This window comes from Podarcis raffonei, chromosome 4 (assembly GCF_027172205.1).
Source record: "Podarcis raffonei isolate rPodRaf1 chromosome 4, rPodRaf1.pri, whole genome shotgun sequence".
Taxonomy (NCBI): domain Eukaryota; kingdom Metazoa; phylum Chordata; class Lepidosauria; order Squamata; family Lacertidae; genus Podarcis; species Podarcis raffonei.
The window spans coordinates 54,328,002-54,340,475 of record NC_070605.1 but is presented as its reverse complement, the minus strand read 5'-3'; the positions used below and the strand labels follow the sequence as shown (position 1 = coordinate 54,340,475).

At 44.2% G+C, this 12,474-nt stretch overlaps 2 protein-coding genes across 3 annotated transcripts in view; one reads left to right on the top strand and one right to left on the bottom strand.

Annotated features, from left to right (window-relative positions):
* Nucleotides 1-12,474, bottom strand: part of KCNE2 (potassium voltage-gated channel subfamily E regulatory subunit 2) — a 228,927-nt gene that overhangs the window by 108,276 nt on the left and 108,177 nt on the right. The gene's annotated exons all lie outside the window — the stretch shown is intronic.
* RCAN1 (regulator of calcineurin 1) overlaps nt 3,893-12,474 on the top strand; it is a 32,443-nt gene continuing 23,861 nt past the window's right edge. Inside the window, exon 1 of one of the 2 annotated variants that reach the window (XM_053386656.1) lies at nt 3,893-4,528. In XM_053386656.1, coding sequence (XP_053242631.1) covers nt 4,220-4,528 — 309 coding nt within the window. In that variant the 5' untranslated portion in view covers nt 3,893-4,219. Of the gene's footprint in view, nt 4,529-4,657; nt 4,718-12,474 lie in introns of those variants that run through there. The other variant, XM_053386658.1, reaches the window with a different exon arrangement.

Genomic DNA, 12,474 nt, shown 5'->3' with positions numbered 1-12,474 from the left:
AAGTGAAAGTATTCAAGGAGGGAACAGAGCAGAGCCTGGGAAAGGTGTGGTGTAGCCTTGGGAGATTTGATCATCTATCTGAGATAATGAGAAACAATGTTGGACAGAATGGATGCCTAGGATGGCAGATCCTGGGAGAAGGAAAGTAGCTGCAAGGTGCTGGAGGACAGGACAGTGTGTGCCATGTCTCCAGAGTGCAAACCTGGGCAGGTTACCCAGACAAAAATACCCTCCTCTTGGTCTCAATGATATGCTCCAAAGGAATTTAGCACCAGCTTGGCTGCAAGAGTTGCAGGAAGAAGGCATACAAGACACCATCCAACCATCTTAAGGACTCCACTCAGGGTTTGTGTAGGCCGTTACATCCTTTTCATCTTATGGTATATGTAAATGCATTGTGTGAATACAATGCCACTGGAAATCAAGTCACTTTTCATGTACCGTATTTTTCACTCTATAGGACTCACTTTTTCCCTTCTAAAAATTAAGGGGAAATGTGTGTGCGTCCTATGGAGCGAATGCAGGCTGTGCGGCTAAGCCCAAAGCCAAAACAGGGAGACAGAACGCTGGGCAGCGCTCCGTCTCGCTGTTCTAGCTTGGAGTTAGCTGCGCAAAGCCTCCGCAGGGCAGCGGGGTGCCTTTACCCTGCTGCCCTGCGGAGGCTTCAAAGGCTGTCCCCGAAGCCAGAACAGCAAGAGGCTATCCCAGAAGCCAGATCTCTCTTGCTGTTCTGGCTTCTGGGGTTCAGAATTTTTTTCTTCTTGTTTCCTCCCCCCCCCCAAACTAGGTGCATCTTATCGTCCGGTGTGTCCTATAGAGCAAAAAATACGGTAATTGCCCTAACATGGTAAATGAAATGTGCATGCAAGAAACCTGGAACAAAGTGGGCCCACTTAATCCAGGAGGGACAAAAAGTGAGGAGGGGGAAAGTCAGGTATGTCACTTAAGCTCCTTGGAGGAAAAAGTGGGATATAAATGCAACAAATAAATTTTAAAACAAAACTGCTGTATTGTAAACTGTTTCTGTTTCTCCTTCACCAGCAACCACTAGATGGTAGTCTTTGATCATCTTTTTGAGATACTGAGAAACAATATTGTTCACTGGTTACTATTTTGGACTAGCCAGTTTCCTTTTTATTATAGGGCAGTTCAGTTGTCTGCCAATTTTTCTTTGTGCATGTGACCTTCGATAACTCCAGAATTATCTAAATTTTGTTTATCAGTCTTAAGCTGAAATCCTAAATATGAGCACTTGTAACCATTCCCCTTTAAGTCAGTAGGACTTGCTTCCAACAGCATGTTTAGGATTACATGATTGCAACTTGACTATATGTGTACTAGGCTCTTCTAGAAGAGAGTGGCCTGCTTTAAGGCACATAAATTTATGCTTTTGAGGTCAATGTTTACTTCAGGGCAAATCTTTATGTATCTCAGACAGAATTCAATTTGTTGGTCCAGATCCTTCATATTTATGAAAGGCTGGGAGAATATTTTTATTATATAAATCCTTACAGAGGTCCAGTAGGGGAATTTCTGCACAACAATACCTAAGGATCTCGCCATACATATTACTAAAAGATGTAGCATGTTCCATATGTGGGGCCCTGGGCAGTGGTGGAGCTAGCTGCTCCGGCACCCAGAGTGGCGTGCACCCGGGGGGCAGGGATAGCTGCCCGTGGGGGAAGGCTGGCATTCCCAGGGGCGCGCAGCAAGCATCCCAGGGGTGTGCCACCTGCATTGAGAGTCCAGGGGGGTGCATCTCAGGGGGTGTGCCACCCATGGAGAGCATCCGGGGGGGGCAATGTCACACACCCCCAGATGACACCTGGGGCGGGCTGCACCCACCACATCCACCTTCCTCCGCCTCTGGCCCTGGATGCCCAACACCCACAAAACTCCCCATGAAGTGGCCAGGCACCCACAAATGTTGGTGCCAGGGCCATGCCTGGCACCCATGGCCACAGGGCCAAGCTGGCACTCCTGGCATGCTCAGTCCACATTTTGTGGTTCTACACATTATGATTTTTCACATCAATGTTTTATACTTCTACAATATTGGGATTGCTACAAGTCTGCTAATGCCCCTCTCTTGTGCTCTGGCATTTTGGCTCCATAATTAGAAATAAGAAGGAATTGTTATTCTTTGCTATAATACCTTCAGACTAGCACAATAATTTTTCACAAACATTTGATTTCTGTCATGTGATATTATGTTCACATTGCAGTGATGCTATCCATTTGCTTTTTGGAAATATTGAAATGGATATGGGCTTCTAGAGTTACTGAAAGCTATATGGCTATTAAATATAATTAGATTCAAGAGACTATATGACATGAAATAAAGCCTGGGGTGCAAACAGAGATGTATCTTTGAACTGCTGATCATTCACAATTTTCCCCCATTCCCCCCTCCCAATACCAAACTGATTTTGAAAGTCAAGGGAGCTTCAAAGCAATATGAAGTTTCCTTTAGTTTCAAAACCAGTTTGGTAATTGGGGGAGGGGAAGGGAACCAAACCTTAAAACTTGGATGCATATATGTCTGGGTAGGCTTGCTGAAATAAAAAAAATTAAAGGTTTTAGCGGGCATCTAAAACAGTATAATGAGGGTTCCTGCTTAGTGATAACAGGCAGGGTGTTTCACAGCAAAATGCAGAACCTTGTAAAAGTGCTCGTTCCATAGACCTTGCAGTTGAGCAGGCATATGTATGGGACATAACAATCTTCAAGGAAACTTTCATTGGCAGTAACTGCACTAAAAGCCAAGGAGTAGTGCTGTGATTGTCGGCATAAACACTGCAAATCATTTAGTATAAATTATTAAGTTGGATATTACAGTAATTTAAGGTCAGGTATTCTTCTCTCTACAAAATTCATTTCCCTGCAGTCAGGTGTAGTTGTACTAATGTTGCAGGCTGAGAAAGGGGTACTCACAGAAACAAATAGCTAGCCTTTCTCTCTTTTGAAAGTATAAATAATTTATTTATTATACATCACATTTTTATTTATGGCTATAGGATAAGGTTTCTGCTGGAGTTTTCAACTAGCAGCTTTCAGGATTGTTGTGAGAATCTCATGTATGCCACTGTGAACTCCTTGGAGAAAGGATGAGATGCAAATTCAATCCACAAACTATAACAAACAAGCGGCCATCCAAAAAGCACTCCTTCCGATATACTGGAAGGAATAAGTCTAAACCAGTCTTCCCTAACCAAGTATCTTCCAAATATTTTTGACTGCACCTCCCATAAGTCCTTGTTGGTGCAAGTATGCTAGCTGGGGCTGATGGGAGTTGTAGTCCAAAACACCTGGAGGCTGGAGGACATAGGTTTGGGGGAAGCTAGCCTACACCATGGGGGACAATTTGTGACCCTCCAGATGTTGCTGGACTACAACTCCTACCATCCCTGGCTATTAGCCATGCTGACTGAGGCTGATGGGAGTTGGAGTCCAACAAATATCTACCGTATTTTTCGCCCCATAGGACGCACCTAGGTGGTTTTTTTTGGGGGGGGGAATAAAGAAGAGGGGAGGGCTCTCAGGCAGTGATCCCTGCTGTGGGAATACAGCATTGCAAGTACCCAAATAAGCACCCCATTTATCATCTGTGGGATATTTTGGAAGGACTGCCCTGGAATCAAATCAATGACCCATGTTAATCCCTGTGATTAAAAACGTGGCCTGTGAAGGCTGGAATCTCAGGTGTCGTTATGATTCCTTGAAAAGGTGATCCTTTGAGGATTAAAAGAGAATTATGCTGCTTTTCCCGTTCGCCTTCCAAAGCGATTCTTTAATTGCTTCTTTGCAAGTGCAGGCACCACGTCGAATAAATTATACCCGTGCTCCTCCTGCCAAGAGGCGAAGTGGGCACTTTGAGATTTACCGTAACGGGGGAGAAGGAACGCGAGGCGGGGAAGAGGCAATGTGGGCATTGCCCGAACCCAAGATGGCTGCCGCAGCGCCACGGCACTTCAAGACGGGTCACCTGTTGAAGTAAAAGCCCGGGTGTTTCATTGGCTCCGCAGGGCCGGGCCCTGAGCCGTTGACCGTCGCCAATCTACCCCCCTGGGGCTGAGGGAGAAAGGGTAAACTGTAAGGGCCGGAGTGGCGGCGAGAGGCGGCTGGTCGGCGTCGCTCCCTCTGACTCGCCGCCTCAGCCAGGCCAGGCCCGAGCCCGACGGGCTTCGTCCCCGCCCCCGGCTCCTCTCCTCAACTCGGCATGGAGGACCGGGGGGGCGGCGGCCGCAGGGAGAGACCGCGAGCCGGAGAAGCGGAAGAAGGCAAGGAGCCGGCAGAGACCGCGGCGGGAGAGGAGGAGGAGGAGAAGGCGGCGGCGGGAGTGACTGTGACGATTACGGAGCCAGAAGGCGGCGAGGAGGACGAGGAGGAGGACGAAAGCGAGGCTGAGGAGCGGGACACCGAGTGGAGCTTCGTTGACATGGAGACGGTGTCCCTGCGCGACCTGCCCACGGCGCTCATCGCCTGCAACCTGCCCTTGCCTGTCTTCTTACCCGATGGCCACTGCAAGGTGGGTGAGGGGGCGAAGGGGGCTCCCGGAAGCCGGGCTGGGGGAGAGGAGAGTTTGGAAGTGGGGGGCGAAAGGGCCCGGAAAGGGCAGGCCCCGCCCGCTCCCGGCCAGCACCACCCGCGGCCGACAGGGGCTCAGTCGGGGATGGCTGGCTCCTCTGGGAGGCGAACACGGCTAACAAACAAACCGGTGAAATGAGGCACAGCGACGCCGGGATCTCTGGCGGGGGGACGTGAGGCAGAGGGGGGTTCTGCAAGAAGGCGCCCCCAGCCCTCTCCAATGAGTTGTCGTTCATTAGGCAAACATTTTACATAGCAGGACCTCTTGAGGCCTGTGCTTGCGCTTCGTGAAAGGCAGAAGCTGTGCCCTGCTGCCCCTGGGGCGTATCTAAAGGGCAGCTGCCCATGCAGGATTCCTAGGATTCACCTCCCTGCTTTTTTTCCGGGCCGGCCCTAGCATTGGGTGGAATGAGGCAGTGGCCTCAGGTGGCGGATGCTGTGGGCCAGGGAGGGCTGCTAAAGTGTTGGAGGATAGACCTGTGTGGGAAGCACACACCACCTGCCCTGTGTCCCTTAATCTAGCCTCGTGCCATCCGTTGTGGTGTGGAGCGTACTATCAAATTGCCAATTTTGAAGTAAGATTCAGCTTCCGGGCCAGTCAGATTCCATATGTAGAATGGAGACAGGACACCATCTTGTCCTCGGAGAGCAAAAGGTCTTGGGCTGGCCCTGTGGAAAAGGGACTGGCCAAGGAACAGAAAGGATTGCAATTCCCTCCCTGCTTGTATTGTAGGGTTGCAGTGGTACATCTGCTACCCGTTAAGTAGGACCTGATCCTGTGCAGACATGTGTTTAGTTTTTGTCCTGAGTTGTACTGGCCCAAGGATTACTGAATTTTGCCAGCAATTATATCGGACAGCTCTGAGCCCTTACTTTTACAAAGGCTAAACATAATTTGTACAAAACCACTACTGTAGGCCTTTGGGGATGTTAATGAGGAAATCTGCAACAAAATGTGATGTACCCTTGGCCTGAGCCCCGTAGCACACTCCATTTGCGGGCTACTTGGACCAGTCTGCTGCTGTGCTGTGATGCAGTTAAACTATAGTGGTACCTTGGGTTAAGTACTTAATTCGTTCTGGAGGTCCGTTCTTAACCTGAAACTGTTCTTAACCTGAAGCACCACTTTAGCTAATGGGGCCTCCTGCTGATGGAAGGGACGATGGAAACAGGAAGGGGCACTTATTCTATTCTTCTCCTCCCGCAATATTTATACAGCAGCATGGCATTTAAAAACAGCAACATGTCATTTCGAAGGCCTGCCATGATATACAGAGCTTTATTGCCATCTCCCACATGTGACTTAAATTTTGATATTTCCAGGTAGTTCAAAGAGCTAAGCAGGTGAATTGCAATGTATCAACCTACATTTGAAAGACGCAAATTGACCCTCACATCGTTAGGAATGAAAGGTTGTAACCATGGCAGGCCTTCGAAATGACATGTTGCTATTTTTAAATGCCATGCTGCTGTATAAATATTGCGGGAGGAGAAGAATAGGAAACATAAGTGCCCCTTCCTGTTTCCATATACCATCATATGCAAAGTGTAACTCTAGCATCTCTGCCTACAGTCAGATGTTTGGCAGGAACAAGCATAATGTTTGTCTTTATCTCTCTTCCCTACTTAGTCCCTTGCATCAGCTAAAGCTATACCTTTGCCTGAGATGCATGAGGGGAAAATCATATGGAATGTAATTCATTGGTTTTTGTTACATGGTGCTCCAAAGAATGAAGAACTAAAAGCAAATTTTATTTATTTTTTAATGTTCAGGCTCTTGCTCTAACAACAATAACAAAAAGCTTACTAACTGATATTTTGTTTATCTATAAAACTGCTGTATTTTTCTTCTAGGACTAAGATGTGGTTTTGTAAGATCTAAATTTATAGTCCTTTTAAATAACCTTAATAGTTGCCATAGCTACTTACATACTCGGCAGCTTCTTAGGTACACTTAAGAAATGCAAACTTGTATTTTCAAATATATATTCTGTGCTGTTTTACTTTTAAAATGTTACATTTCAAATGATTCCAATGTGAGTCCAAGCTTTAGGCAACTTCAAGACTGCAGAAAGACATGGAAATAGGTATATGTGCTAGGGTAGCCTTCTTGAGTATAGTGCATAAGGGTGTTAACCAACCAATCCTCAGTTCATATCTAATCCCACCCAAATTCACTAGCCTTTGTATATGGTGCTGTTGCTATTCTTAAATGGCTGTAATGAAGATTACCAAGATAATGGTTGGGATTCAGAGAACCAATTAGGGCAATGAAAATAGGTTTGCACTAGCTTAGTGGGTTTTGTTTTTTTTGCTTTGACCCCCATATTATCATATACCTGCTTTTTAAACAGTTTGCCATATAGATTGGAGGCTTACTGTTTTGAGAATTGCTATAAAATTCCGGTGAGCTTACAGAACTAGTTTCATGGTTCTTTACATCTTGACTAATGCAATGCATTTGGAGCACTTGAGACATACCATATGAATGCTATCCTTTATTCTTGTTAGCAGTCACTTACCGTAATTTCATTTCCAAATCCTGAAAATAATGCTTGGATCAGCCACAAGGGGGTGAAGTAACACCACTTACAGTATTTGCAAAGTTTGTCTGAAAGAGAGTGCTTGTGCTTTTAAAACTCTGTTTCTGCTGGTGTGTATAATTTGTCAGATATATTCCAGATAAAGAACCTAGAGTGCTTTCAGACAAAGGGCTCTTAGTGCTTTCAGTTCTGCTTTCTGCTGCATCCAGAATTGCAAGCAAGCATTGACACATGAGAGTTATAGCACTCTTTCAGTTGTGCTTTCCATTATGTTTAAATAGTGGGCATGACTTACCGTGTGAGAAGTATTTATCCCTCCTTTTCCTCCCACTCCTCATGGTTTTGTTCATTATTCATATCCTGATGTTGCTTTCTGTCCTTCTACCCCCTTTCTCAGTAGTAACTAAATAAGCACTGTCAGCCATTAATTGTTTTTCTCCCCCCACCTTGCTATTTCCTTTTTTTTTACTGCTAACTCATGCAACAGAAAAGGGTTTGTTTTTTTGAGTCTCAGTAGCACAGACTTAAATTTATTGCAAAGCTGTTGCCACCCAATCCCCACCCTGCCCACAGTCTTCTTGCTGCTTATTAGTATTATTATTAGTAGTAGTAATTTTTTGGGTTGCTTATTTGCCCTGCACCATAAGGTTCTGGCAGATGATTGATAGGTGGCTGGCCCCATGAAACTCACTGAACTCTTAATCAAAGACTTGACTGAAGATTTAAAAACAAAGATTGCAAAAGAGTAGGTACACCAAGAGAATGACTGTTATTTGGTTCCTGCTTAACTAAAAGAGTCAAGGTTTTAAGTAAAGTTTAAGGTGCTACTTCTTAAGGACACTCAGGATCTCGGGGCTCTCAAAGGCCAAGCAATAGGTGATATGGTGTTCCTTCGATTAGGTTAGGTTAGGAACTGGCAGAAGGTTCAGTGTTAACAATGTCAGGTGGAGTTTCCAGGCTAGCGTGTAGAGTAGGGGTGGCTGACCTGTGGCCCTTCAGATGTTGCTGGACTACAACTCCCACCACCTGTGAATATTAGCTCTGTTGGCTGGGGCTGATGAGAGTTGGGAGTCCCAACAACATTTGATTGGTCATTGGTTAGCCACCCCAGGTGCAGGGAGTGTGGGCACCCTCTTGTCCATGTCAGCCCAAGTCTTCACTCTCAGGGGCAACCTTCTGGGGGGGGCCTCATGCCAGTAGTGTGTGGGACTATTGCTTTTGTCCAAGAGGCTAAATTCCAGCCATACAAAAGTCAGAGGTGTGTTCTCCCTCTCTCTCTCTCTCTCTCTCTCTCTCTCTCTCTCTCTCACACACACACACACACACACACACACACACTCCATCCAGACAAACAACAGGCATTCTAAGTTTTCAAAGACAGATTCCAGCCAGCAGACAAAAGCACCCAAGAAAGTAATGGAGCAGGGCCAGTGAATAGTGTAGTTCTAGAGCAGCGGTTCTCAACCTGTGGTTCCCCAGATGTTGTTGGACTACAACTCCCATCATCCCTGAGCTCTGGTCTTGCTAGCTTGGAGTGATGGTAGTTGTAGTTCAACAGCATCTGGGGACCCACAGGTTGAGAAAGGCTGTCCCCGAGGGCTACAAAAAGAGACCTCTGGGGCAGCATTCAGCTCCTAGCTTGAGGTTCCGCAGCCCCATCCCTTCAGTAGATTGTTTCAGCTGGAAACTTTCCAAGTGCATTTCATTCTGGTCTACTAGATCCTTGCTAGCTCATCTCCCGAAGGCAAAATGTAGCTAAGATGTTTGTGGGGAGACACAAAATATCTGTGAAACTGTGCTCTCCAGCAGTATATTTCATACTGCTGGTCACACTTGTTTTTAAAATAGAGTAATTTGCAAGCATGGGAAAGTTCTGAAGAGGTCTGCTAAACGATTTCTTAAAGAGTTTAAGCACATTAATCAAGCATTTGACCAGTGTAGAAATATGGAAGATAAATAGAAGTTTATTCCACTCATGATGCTATTTTCCCCATTCCATTACCCTTGGTTTCCTTTTGAAGTTGAATTTTTAGTATTAAAAGGAAAAAACTCTATAAAAGGTTTTCCACTTCCATTATCATCTACTCCTTCCTTCTCCCTTTTCACTTCCACTATCTTTTTCTTAAAGAATATACCAGAGTTGTATATAGGGCAAGGTCTGGTCATGTAGTAGATTTCTATGATTCCTCATGGTTCATTTAGTGGCATATTTAGTAGCTGTTATAACTTTGCTAAAATGTCATACCTGTATAGACACGTATCCAGTCTGTTTGCTAGTATAGAGAGGAGGCAATAAAGGCATGCATTCCTCTGATTTGTAACATTGAAAGGAAACATGTGGATGGATGGCAGTGGGGTTCTATCAATAATAGAGGCCTCTTGACTTTTGTCCCCAAAGTTCTGATACGATGAAACTACTTCTCACACCCTTAAAAAACTACCCTGGTTGAGCTTTGCACGTGTGCTTTTGTCACATGTCATTGGAATGTTCTCACCAGCAGAGGGCACTGCACATGCAGTCACACAGGGCCTGCTGCAGAGGGAGATGTCTTGGCTGAGAGGTAGCAAGCACAGCTTATTTGTCCTTGGCCAATCCAAGGAACCTCTGGGTGCCTATGTGGAGGCTGTCACTATATTCCAGGAGCTCTTAGGCTGTTGAGCTTATTCCTTTTGAACTTCCACTGCAGGTGGGGGAGAGTACAGTCACACTCAGGTCCTGCTTGCGGGTTTCCCATAGGCATCTGGTTGACCACTGTAAAAAGAGAATGATGGACTAGATCTAGCAGGACTCTTATGTTATATATGTGCAGAGGAGGAGATTTTTTGATCAGATTCAAGTTCTCCTATATAATCCTTAGGGAAAAATCTTCAGATTGTTCCCCTCTTTCTCTTCGTGAAAACGTGAGTTTGACAATTGTAAAGATTCCATAACTTGGATTCAGAAAAGTGCAAGCATAATGGCAGGTGTTCCTCCTCTCCACCTTTGCAGCTCCCTGTGTCCTATGAAAAGCTGCTCTTGAAGGTCAGAGAACCCTTTGGAATGATGGAGTATGGGAAGTGGCTAAAACCAGGTGAAGGAACCTTGAACTATTTGCACATGGTCTCTCTACCTGGTTTTGACTTATTCTCACACACACACACACCCTTCCTGAACCTATCCTGTGCCATTACAGAGGGTCTTCTGACTCTGGAGCAGATTTTTAAGGAGTACCAGGCTACAGTGAGGAGGAAACTCCCTTATTTATTATTTTTCCACTTAAGATTCTCTGGATTAAACACAATCTATTGTAGGGATGACAGAAAATACATTGATTACAAATACTCTTTTGTTAAATCCATGTGTTTAGGCAGCCTTTGTTTTTCTTATTTTAAAACACTGCTTTAAAAATATTTCAGTAATCATTTTGAAAGAGAAGTTATTTCGTGAGAGTGCCAGTTTCTCCCAAACTTCATATGTTTCCATCTTAGGGAAGGTAGCATGGAAAGATTTCTCCTTAACTTTTCTGTCCCATCCTTCATTTTTCTATTCATGTTTTAAGATTTATTATATTTTCAGAGTGACCAAATAAACAGCCTGTTCTACACTTTCATATTTAAATCTTACTTTACTAATGTGGTCTGGCAAATTCTGGAGCTTACTATTGTTTCCAAACCACATTAGTATGGAGTGATGTGTTTTCAGCACCTCACAAGATGGATTTTTCCTCTAAATTTGTATATGCTCAACCAACTTCCCCAGTTGCAAGAAATGTAGGAATGATTAACAGTTTGGGAAAGTTAAAAAATTGTATTTTTCTGCATTACTAGTTAATATTATTAATTCTGGGACCTGCAGCACCTGAGTTAAATAAGCTTCCCCCAACCTCCCTGTAACATAGTTAAATTTATATTCTGGTGGTAGTAGTAAGATCTGTTTGAAAATTGTGGCTGCCAAGTCCAGAGAGAGCTTTCCATAATTTTGATTCTTCTTAAAGATCATATTTAGTATACCTTTGCTTTTTCAGGCCATAATAGTGTTCCCTTGCCTAGAAGTTAGCAGTTGTTAAGATAAACTTTTAAAAGTTTTGTCTACAGTACAGTGGTACCTCGGGTTACATACGCTCCAGAAATAGTACCTTGGGTTAAGAACTTTGCTTCAGGATGAGAACAGAAATTGTGTTCTGGCGCTGCGGTGGCAGCAGGAGGTCCCATTAGCTAAAGTGGTGCTTCAGGTTAAGAACAGTTTCAGGTTAAGAACGAACCTCCGGAACAAATTAAGTACTTAACCCGAGGTACCACTGTATCTGCAAGTTTCTACTAAGTAGCTCTCTCAATTAAAGACACACTTGCAGATACGATTTCTGTCACGTCTCTTTCAGATTAAAATTAAATTTAACATTAGAAGCTTGGGAGTGCTAAGGAGAAGTAACAAGAGGAAGCCAACACAGATGATGATTATTAGTCAGATGCTTGGTAAACAGGAGGGCCTTCCTTCCCCTTCCCCTAATCTGTCTGCCAGGAGATAGAGAGATTTAACTCCCCACCTCTTTTCAAGTTACTTCCACATGTCTTAGCCCTCTTGCATACAGTTGGATGGATATAATGTAAGGAGAAAGGGGATAATAGGAAAGTTGAGGAAATTGACCCATGAATCATTAACATATCTTGGAATTTTTTTTCTTTGCTTGAGAAAACCAGTTATTTATAGCTTTGCAGTTTGCATGATTCTAAGTTTCCATTTGATGCTTTAAGAAGATTATTCCACTTAATCCTTTGTTACTGTGTACTTAACCAGCTAGTTTGTAGCAGCCCAGCCTTAAGGTATCATATGACAACTTATGTTAAAGGTCAGTTGTGTATTGGGAGGCTCTGTTCTCTGGGGAGAATCTCCTTTAATAGCACTTCTAGTATATATTGCAAGTATATAGTGAAAGAGTGATTCAATAACCAGTTTTTCTAGCCAGGATAGTCAAATAGAGCACCAAAAGGGGTCATAACGGTCTGGCATATAACCAATGAACAGAAAATTTATTGTATGCCCATCAGCATGTATGCACATCAGCATAGCTTTCACTCTGCATTCCATTTGCTAATGAAATAGTTCCAATTATTTTTTAGTTTACATTGCCTGCTTATAGTTTTGGAAGGGAATACCTTTATGATCCTACTGTTCACTTTCTTCAAATCCCTCCTCAAAACGTGCCTTTCCCATGAAGCCTTGGGTCCAACCCCTACTTCAGCTAAGCCTCTAACCAAATCTAAGCATATGCAAGTGAAACAACTGCATATTCTTCCTTGTTTTCTTTTGCCTGTTTCCTCCCCCCTGTTTCCCCTGTGTTGAATTTTAGATCACAACTTCTTCAGA